The sequence below is a fragment of the Sceloporus undulatus genome, chromosome 8, assembly GCF_019175285.1.
Source record: "Sceloporus undulatus isolate JIND9_A2432 ecotype Alabama chromosome 8, SceUnd_v1.1, whole genome shotgun sequence".
Classification (NCBI taxonomy): Eukaryota; Metazoa; Chordata; class Lepidosauria; order Squamata; family Phrynosomatidae; genus Sceloporus; species Sceloporus undulatus.
Genome location: NC_056529.1, coordinates 15985092 through 15995597, shown reverse-complemented (window position 1 = coordinate 15995597; position 10506 = coordinate 15985092). Strand labels below are relative to the sequence as shown.

General features: G+C 42.2%; 1 protein-coding gene across 1 annotated transcript in view; it reads right to left on the bottom strand.

Annotated features, from left to right (window-relative positions):
• Positions 1-3446: 3446 nt before the first annotated feature.
• The window catches only part of CHD9 (chromodomain helicase DNA binding protein 9), a 78115-nt gene continuing 71055 nt past the window's right edge, over positions 3447-10506 (bottom strand). The window contains 7 exon segments of the mRNA XM_042437350.1: positions 3447-6611; positions 6613-6897; positions 7291-7395; positions 9020-9148; positions 9504-9704; positions 9706-9726; positions 9943-10082. Of these exon segments, the coding sequence (XP_042293284.1) occupies positions 6036-6611; positions 6613-6897; positions 7291-7395; positions 9020-9148; positions 9504-9704; positions 9706-9726; positions 9943-10082 (1457 nt within the window). The 3' untranslated portion in view covers positions 3447-6035.

The following is a 10506-nucleotide window of genomic DNA, read 5'->3' as shown; positions in this document are numbered from 1 at the left end:
GATGGAGAGAGGGACACTGGGAAAAAGCCACTGTCTGAAGCCATGGACCTTCTAGGAGCCTCCTTCTGCAAAGCCCGCTGGCCACTGCTGCTGCTTCTTTCTCCTCCTGGGAACCCAGAGGCAGAGATCCAACAGTTTCAGGGAGCCTTGCTCTTGAACCTTTCCCAAATAACAATAATAATAACAATAAACCATTCACCTTTAAATGCTTAAACTTTTAGATTGTGAGCCTGAGGGCAGGGAACCATCTAATTAAAGATAATACAATTGCAAGCCACTCTGATAGCCTTTAGGGCTGAAGGGCGGGGCATAAATACCTACAACAACAACAACAATAATAATAAATATGAGGATGCTCCACGTGCAAAGGAGGCCACGCCCCTCGGGAATAGACAGCCAATGGGAGCGGAGGGAGGTCCAGGTCAAGGGATGGAGGCCACGCCCCCTCAGGGATGGGGAGCCAATGGGAAAATCACATGAGTCCCCATAGACTTCGGTTTTATTAAGATGTGGCTAATAAAGAACATTCCTTATACAAGGGCGCCCTCTTGTGGATTCTCAGAGCAATGCAATGCAGCCCCTAGATCGATTCAGAGAGAGAGAGAGAGATCCAGAGATCGAGCCAGAGGGACAGATCCCTCCCTTCCTAGGGCTCCCCTGAAAGGCCCATTCTGCAGCAAAACCTATTAAAAAGACACACACACACACACATATATAATTATAACTTTGTATGTTCCTTCCTCTTAGAACCATAGAAGCTGGAAGGGACCCCAAGAAGGATCTGGTCCAAGCCCCTTTCTGCCATGCAGGAACTCTCCATCAAAGCACCCCAAAAACAGATGGCCATCCAGCCTCTCTTTCAAAAGAGCCTTCAAGGAAACTCCTGGAACCAATCCACAGTGGATACTAAGGGCCCATGATGATGATGATGATGATGATGATGATTCCCCATTGCATATAATGGGACTTGAGCCTCTACAGATTTTGAGATCCAGGAGGGTCCTGGACCCGATCTTCAAAAGATCCCAAAGGCCCACTGGAATAAGAACAATGACAATGATTGCAATAGTAATTCCCCATTGCATGGGATGGGACTGGAACATCTATAGATGTTTCTATCCAAGGAAGGTTCTGGACCCAAACCGCAGCTGTCACCATAATAATAATAGCCCCTTGGAGCCTGGGAATGGCCAGCAACGCTCCCTTTCCGCCACCAGAGGGCGCCCCAGGACAGGGAAGGATAATCAAGGGACCGAAGTGCGCCACTTGAGCCACACGAGGGCGCCCGAGAGAGAGAGGGAGAGCCGGGAGGGAGAGCGCAAAAGCGCCTAATGGCGACATTGCGAGGCAATGAACGCGCAAAAGTGAAATTGAGAGAAGAATTGGGCGATAATGCGATTCTCGCTGGCCGATGGTGTCCACTGGAGGGCGCCCGAGATAAGCCTCGCAGCCATGAGTCATGGAGCCTGCAGTGCACAAAGGGAGCCACCAGAGGGCGGCGGAGAGCAAGGCAGCGGCAGAGCCCCCCTTTTGCACTACAATTCCCATCATCCCCGGGAAAACATGGCTGCCACCGCCCCTGAGGGACAGAGGATGATGGGGATTTCATTCCAAAGCGTTTTGAGGGGCTCCAGGGTGCAGAAAGGCTGGCTTTGAGGCGTCCCCCTGCCTCCTGCATCGTCAGGGAATAATAATAATAATAATAATAATAATAATAATAATAATAATTTATTTATAGCCCGCCCAATCACAAGGAATCCAGGCGGGTCACAACAGTAAAAATAAAGATAATAAAATAAAATACAGTACAATAAAATTATATGGATGATGGGGACTGTCCTCCAAGGCCCCTAACACTGACATGATTCAAGTCACCAATAAAGTGATATATAACTGTGTATATAATGTGTGTGTGTGTGTGTGTACACACAATACACACACACTTCTGATCTATATCTATGTATATACACACATGGAAGTGCCAGGCGCAGAGCCATCCCTCGCTTGGCAAAGCCAAGGGCCCTTTCTTTCCTCCTCCTCCGTCCAGCTGTAAGGCTTTCTAGCAGCATTGCCCTCAATGGAGGACAGGGACATTGGGAAAGAGCCTCCCTTTGCGAAGCCCACTGGCCACTGCTTCTTATTCCTCCTGGAACCCAGAGACAGGTAATCATCATCATAACCATTGACCTTTGAAATGATGATGAGGATGCTCCAGGTGCAAAGAGGGAGGAAACCGTTAGTGTGACTCCAAATGGCTGGAGCTGAAATGTCCCTGAATCTTCCCGGAATAGAGCCAGACACGGAAATCAAATGGAAAGCACTTAAAAATCCCAATGTCCGTGTAAAGCTCCCAAAATTGGCAACACTGGAGTCTCCTTCCTTGGAGGTCTTTAAAGAGAGGTTGGATGTCCATGTGTTGGGGATGCTTTGAGTGAGAGTTCCTGCATGGCAGAACGGAGTTGGACTGGATCAGGGCCCTTGGGCTCTCTTCCAACTTCTATTCTTGGATCGAACACTGATGACAAAGGTGACTGCAGGCAAAATATAAGAAGACGTCTAAGGAATGGGACATGTAAGGAATGGGAAGGGCAGCAATGATAGAACTAGAGCAGTGATGATGAACCTTTTAGAGGCCAAGTGCCCAAATTGCAACCCCAAACCCACTTATTCATTGCAAAGTGCCATGTCCCTCTAGCTTTCCAGTAACAAACTCTTTGCTGGGGTGACGGCACATGTGCCCATAGAGAGGGCTCTGAGTACCACCTCTGGCACGCATGCCATAGGTTCGCCATCACTGAACTGGAGTAAAGATATACACTTGTCCCTCCATATTCCATAGAATCATTGAGTTGGAAGAGACCCCAAGGGCCATCCGAAGCAGAACAGAGTCACTAGGATTAGGGGCACAAGACTCCCATGAATATGGAAAAACCACAAATAACAAGATAATAATAATAATAATAATAATAATAATAATAATAATAATAATAATGATGATGATGATGATGATGATGATGATGATGATATCTAGGTCCTTCAGGGCAACTCTGTGGCCATAGAACTGCATTGGAGGAGCTACAAAGGCCTAGTAGAGCGTTCTCTCCAGGAATCTCTAGGTCTTTCAGGGCAACTTTTAGTCCAAGTTGACCATAGAGTTGCACTGGAGGACCTAGATATGCCTAGAGAGAACATATTAATCAAATCCGCCAATACCAAAGCTAAAGCGGTCTCAAAAGTGGATAATTTCTGGTGTCTTTTGGGCCTTAGACAGCTCATAGTATCTGCACAAAATATTGCTATCCAGGAATTAATTCATCCAAGAACGAATGCCTTCAGGAGTGCCATTGCTTTACAAATACCGTCACAACCTCGCGTCCCCAATTTCAACGCCGCCGCCGCGCAAACCGCGCTTCACTGTTTGAACGTACTGAGTCCAACATCGTGGGTTGTCAAAGAATATGTTTAATAAAAAATAATTAAACTTCCATTTGCTCTATAGAACATCATAGAAAGTAATTCAATAAATTACAAATGACTTTTAAGACGCCCGTTCAACTACAAGGAAGCAAAAGAAAAAAATTCCAGACTACACAGAACACAACTGGCAAATATTGCAAAGAACGTCGCAAAGAAATAAAAACAGGACTAAGACAGATAGATCATGAAGCCTGAAACGAGGGATAGAAATACAAGGCAATAACAGCTAAGAGTCCTTTAGTCACTACCAAACACACACTTCTTCTCCATCATTCTGGATATCTTTTGCAACTGAAATTGCAGTTTTCGAATGCGTTTCTAATGAAGGCTCCTTGTCTTTTTATGCAGCCTTGCTGAGAGCTACATGTTTCGGCCGATACGGATAAAACCTTTACTTCGTATTCAAAATCCGTACCAACCCACTGTAAAATTGCCTTTATTCTTACAGAGAAAGAAGATCCACTAGAACAGTAAGCAAATCCACTTGACCATAATTAGGAAAATACTTTATTTTTTCATAAATTTATTAAAAATTATGCTTAGGATTTATTTTACTTTACTTTTTTGGGGAGGGGGAGGCATGTGGGGGGTGCAAAGTGATGATATTGTTGAAATACTCCATCGACTAAGTCAACAACCGTGTTTGGAAAAACTTTGGCTAGATCATGGATGCACAGACATACGAGAGAAACAAAAGTGCTATATTACAAAAGGGCGAAATGTTAAATGCGTCGGTACATCCTTTCATGATGAAGAATTGCTACCCCTTTTTCCCTGTGGCATGTTTTGACTATTGCTAAAGACGCTGTATGATGATGGGGCCAAACAAAGTCCTACTGTTCTTGGGGATGAAAGGGAAGGGAAAGGGGGGGGGGATAAATACAATAACCAGCACGATCCAAATGATACTGTTCATAACTGTGTAATTACATGTAATACTGCTTTCTAGTCGAGGGGGTTAATTATTTTGCATGTACAAACTTTATTATTTTTTAATTGGTAAAGATCTCGGTAAAAAAAACAACACAGTCTTGTTCACTGTACAAGCAAGCAACAGAACCATATCAAAATACAGATTTTATTAAACTATTCCCTTTTTGAAAAGGTTTGTCGTTGACTACCTTCAATACTTTTATCCATTTGAGGGACTGCAGGCGAGATTTAATACAGTCTCGGGCCTAATCTCAGTCAGCTCCGCCGCGCGGCGTGGATCTGTGATTCCACCATGTCAGAGTAATAGCAGCTTTGAAGCAGAACAAGGAATCGTCTATCACACAGCAAACATTAAGACTGATTTTACGTAGTAAGGTTCTCAGGATCTGTATTTGAACAGGTGCTTTTTAAGCATCTGTTATGATCATGGTTTCGCGGTACGCATTTCTCACATCATTGTTGAAAGTGCTTTAAGTTCCTGGGCAACTCAGCATTATTATACTTAACTGACGATACCCTAAACCTTGATTCTGGGTAACGTTTTTCTATACAGTCAAGAGTCAAACCTGTAGAGAAATATGAGAGTTTTTAAAACATGTCTGCATTTCCCCTTACCATTATTAACTGGTAACTACAGGAGGCTACATGAAGAAATGAACATAAAATAGGAACCTAAACAAACAGAGCAAACAAGCCATTCACCCGAGGATTTAATCCTTATACATGAAGTATGCAGTGTTGAAAGTGGCACTTTGAATTATTTCAACCTGTGGACACAGCTCCTCGACAACATGAAGGCTGTAGATGGAGCAATTTTAAAACAAAACAGGTATCCGTGGTGTTGAAGATAGGTAGGAAAGGGATTTTATTTTAAACGTCTATCAAAATGTCCCTTTGCTAGTAAAGAGTGCAACTGGTAATGATAATTTCCCTTGCCAGGTTAGCATACATAGGACGCCTTTTAAAAGCAAAGCAGAATATGAAAACAAGTAGAGAAGCTAATGTAAACTTTCCTAAACTAACTCAGCTGAGGTAACAAGTAGCCAAATTAATTGGCCGAATGGGAAAACCTTTTTTTCTTTTAAACACAGTTGTACCTGAATTGGAAACGTCAGCAGTGCATCGCAACACTAGAGCATTCTCATGTAATTAAAGCAATGGATGGTGATGGAGGTTCTACAGCTTTCATGACATTCATTAGCTGCCCAAATTATTGCTGAGTTTTGATCTGTAAATTATAAGTGTCAAGGAGGCTGTAAAAATTATATTCAGATTAAATCAACAATGCGCATAAAGAATCGTGTTCACTGCAAATATATTAAATATACAGCTCTTACTAAGCTTTCTTAAAAATTAACCCCTCAACCAAAAACCATAATGCCTTTTTGCTGTAATTCCTTTTACACCGTTGTGTATCTGAGAGTACATACAAGTCGAGAAAGTTATGTACCCCAGGAAATATTACATGCAAAACGTTTCTGAAAGCAGGTTGAACTTCTAAACAAATACTGAAATGTTCGGTCAGTAAATTATCGATGCACTCACTCAACATCAGGTTATTTACAACAACGTAATGAAAGAATAAATTCAAAATCAGTTTATAATTTAAGTGCAAGAGTCTGGGGTCAGTCTTCATCACTAGAATCTGAATCCTCAGAAGAGGATGATGTACTGTCTGTTCCGGAGGAAGCATCTGCTTTATCTGAACCCTCATCTGTGCTGTTTTCATTGCGAGAACTAGCCTCTGCTCCCCTTTTGACGTCTTGGTCTTGAACCCTAGAGTTTTCTTCCTTTTCTTCCGCAGGCTTAGTCAAGCCAGTGCCGTTATTTTCACTGTTCTGTACATCAAAAATGTTTGACTGGGACAAAGCTGGGATATGAAGATTAAGGCCTGGAGTGAGAAGCATCCCTGGATAAAGTATATTGGACAACAGTAAGGGGTTAAGAGCTAAGGGGCTTGCAGCTGCAGCAACAGCAGATGACGATGTAGAAGGAGAACCAGATACAGAGTTTTCCCCACCATTATGTGCATTTGGGCTCTCTGTCCTCTCTTTCTTTCCATCAGGCTCTCTGGAATCGCTTCCCTTTTTCCCCTCAGAAACAGATTCTGAAGACTTCGTGAGGAGTCCTCCCATTCCTAGCAAATTTGGTAAGCCCGGCACTCCTGACAGCAGCATGGGGAACACCGTCGCCATGTTTTTTTGCCTCTCCAGCAGTGTTCAGACCAGCAGGCATTCCCATTAAACCCGCCGTCACTTGCAATGACTGAAAATTCTGCAGGTTTTGCTGTAAGGCCTGGAGAGTAGAGAGATCCACTCCTGGGAGTAGCCCATTGGCTAGCAAAGGGTTGACCTGTATGTTTGTTGCTGTTGCGACAGCAGTGGCCTTGGCAATCTCGCTTTTCGGCCTTCTCCCTCTCCTGCTCACTTCTTCTCGTACAACAGGCCCTGTGAGGATACGGTCAAACATGCTTTCAGGAAGAAATCCCTGGAAAGGAAGAAAAATAACATCAGTACTCTCTCACCTTTTATTTTAATTCAAAGACATAGTTGTGTTATCCTAGAATATCAGTATGCAAAGGGATCTTGTAGCACCTTTGAGACTAAGCGAAAGAGAGAAGTTGGGAATATGAGCTTTCGTATAAGAGCCTACGTCCTGCATCTGAGGAAGTAGGCTCAGCTATACAAGATGACAGAATACAAGTGCACCAGACTAGCTCAGTACACAAGAGTACTGAACACTAGATGTCATCTTTTAGTATTTGTTATGCAATTCCCCCCCCCCAAATTTAAAGCCAGTCTTCCTTCTTTGTAAAGTGGAGCATCTATTAGTTCTCTTTCTTCCACAAACACTTGCTCCTGCTGGGTTAAATATACTCACCGACTGTTTCACAACATCACCCCATTCAGGAGCTACTCCATATTCAGAATTCTCCTTGAGGAATCGACACAAATCTTTCAATGGGGGAGCAAAAGCACCTCCTACCTGAAATGTGAGGTATAAGCAAACATTTCTCAGCCTGTTTCATAGATGCAACATTCAGTGTACATGCATAATTTAATAAACAAGCTGATTTTAGTATGAGGTGAAATAGTTATGATGACAAGCTAAGGCACCTAACTGGAAAGCTATAAACCAGTGCTTCTCAAAATGAACCTCAAAAGCACCTGCTTACATCTTGTTACATGTGTGAAAGGAACAGCACTGTTGCCCACTCTGAGCTGAGGGAGGGTTCAATGGAAGAGAGAAATCAAGATCATAGAACCATAGAGTTGGAAGAGACCCCAAGGGCCATCAAGTCCAACCCCCTGCCATGCAGGAACTCTCACTCAAAGTATCCCAGACAGATAGCCATCCAGCCTCTGTTTAAAGACCTCTAAGGAAGGAGACTCCATTACACTCCAAGGAAGGAGTGTGTTCTACTGTCAAACAGCCCTTACTGTTAAGAAGTTCCTCCTAATGTTGAGGTGGAATCTCTGTTCCTGGAGCTTGCATCCATTGTTCTGAGTCCTGTTCTCTGGAGCACCTGAAAACAAGCTTTCTCCATCCTCAATATGACATCCCTTCAAATACCTAAACAGGGCTATCATATCACCTCTTAACCTTCTCTTCTCCAGGCTAAACATACCCAGTTCCCTAAGTCTCTCCTCACAGGGCATGGTTTCCAACCCTTTCACCATTTTGATCATCCTCCTCTGGACACTTTCCAGCTTGTCAACATCCTTTTTGAATTCTGGTGCCCAGAACTGGACACAATATTCCAGGTGAGGCCTGACCAAAGCAGAATAGAGTGGCACTATTACTTCCCTTGATCTAGACACTATACTTCTGTTGATGCAGCTTAGAATCAGAGCCTTCCCTCTATCTCTCCCTACATACACACACACAGAGCAGCTACTTTATTGCTACTCTTCAGTAAGTTTGCAATTAATAAGTCTGCTGGAAGTGCGTGCATGCATCCCTCCCATTACATCTTCTTGGTCTGTAGGCATGCCTCTGTTGCCTTGCCTAAGATGCACACTAAAAGTTTCTTTTGGTGAGGCAGTCCTGAAGTTCCTATACTTTATTTATTTGAAAAAAATCACAATTATGGTAACTATACTCTTATCGAAGAGATACTGTACTGACTCTTTGTTTGGCCCCCTCACATTTTTGTTTGTTAGGAAGAGGGGATGGACTGCGGAAAGGCATGGATATAAATAAGGAAGGCTCCTCATAGGAAATCCTGACAACAGTTCAAGCTTTTCTTGCGGTCCCCTGACTCTCTCACTGTAGTCGCTTAAAACCTAAACACAAAGGCTCAATTTTAATTAGTTGCAAAGGACATTCTGGAAAACTCCTACCTCAGTAAGGTATAGTTACATTATTTATTACCCACCTTTTCTCCAGCCATGGAATTCCAAATTGTATTGTTTGCAAACCAAACATAAAATAAATATTCTGTTGTTCTAGATGTTATTATATTTATTGTTTGTGGTATAAATTAATATTGATATGAATATGAAATGCAAATGGTGCTGTTCCCTGGCACAGTGAGAAAAACAATGTCAAGATTTCACATCATGCAGTTTGAGAAGCATTGTTCAAAACAACAAAAGCAAAACATTACCTTTCTAGCATTCCTTCTATTGATCAGCTGAACACGTTCTTCCCCAGTAAGGCTATTAACATCCAACTTATTAGGATTGCGACAACGGTGCCTTTTTTGTTTGGGTCTCCCCTCATGAAGCTGCATTTTCTATTTTTGCAGAATTAAAAACAAAACAAAACACAGTGCCTTGTAACACTATTAAAACTGCTTAAAAATCAGATGTTCACAGAATTCAGTGGAACTTGTTTCTGAGTAAATAGCCAGTGAAATAAATTAGTTTACATGTTATCCCACAATATTTTAAACAGCTTTAAGGCACACTAAAATTGTCAACTTCTGTATGCCTGTCAGCTAAGACAGACAAGAAAACCCCATGATAGGTTTACCTTAGGGTTGTCATAAGTTGGAAACAACTTGAAGGCACACAACAACAGCAAATTCAACTATCATAGCACAGGTAAAATGAAGTTTGCTGCTCTGTTATAGTCAACAAAATACTCACTGGAATGAAAGCTCCTAAGTCTTCAACATAGCCGGGATGTTCATTAAGCCATTTCTCCAAATCTTTTCTCTTGGGGGCATCATCACCCGCAAGCCTTGTTCCATCTTTCAAGTTAATAACTGGAACTGGGCTTTCTGCATCACAAAGGCCTTGGGATTGTACATAAGGAAGTACTGGGTTTATTCCTGGAGTAATCTGGGGGGGCATTAATGCCATGACAAACCTGCAAAAATATGAAGTGTTTAAAGCTCCAAAAACATTTAAGGGAAAGTGGTTATTATAATTAAATGAAGACTACAATTGATCCCTATTCTGCAATCAATATTGAATTATGCATGAAAGCAACACATGGCAGCTTAAGGAACTAAATCCCTCAACATTATAAACATTTAGATCACAACAGCACATCTGTTTTGAGTATTGATTCATATTGACTCACATGGTTAGGTGCTTTGATTTTGTTTATAAAGAGGACATCAGCTCCTTCTATATTCCTTCTCCTTCCTCTCCTCTTTTTCAATACAGGTTGGTCATCAGTTATTACACCGTTTGCACTAGCAGTTGATTGGCTTGCAGTTCCTAATCAAATGAACAGTTCTGTAAAAATTAGCAAGCGAGTCCTTGCCCTGGATTAATGAATATGTTCAACTCAAAAAGAAACAATATCACAAAGTAAGTAAAACTGCTGGACAGAGATTCTAAAACAGTGGTTCCCAAACTGTGGTCCTCAAGATGTTTTGGACTTCAGCTCCCAGAATTCCTGACTGCTGGCCAAGAGCTTCTGGAAGTTGAAGTCACAAATACATGGGAGACCAAAGATTGGAAATCACTGTTCTTAGAAAACAAAAATGTAACATACATAACAATATATTAATGTACACAGTCCAAAGGCTCTTATGTTCCCTTCTTGTTGCAATCGCCACCTTATATTAGGGATTAGCAAATATGGGTGGATGGGTATCTCATGGTAAGCCCCCCAACACAAAAATGAGAAGAAGTAAAA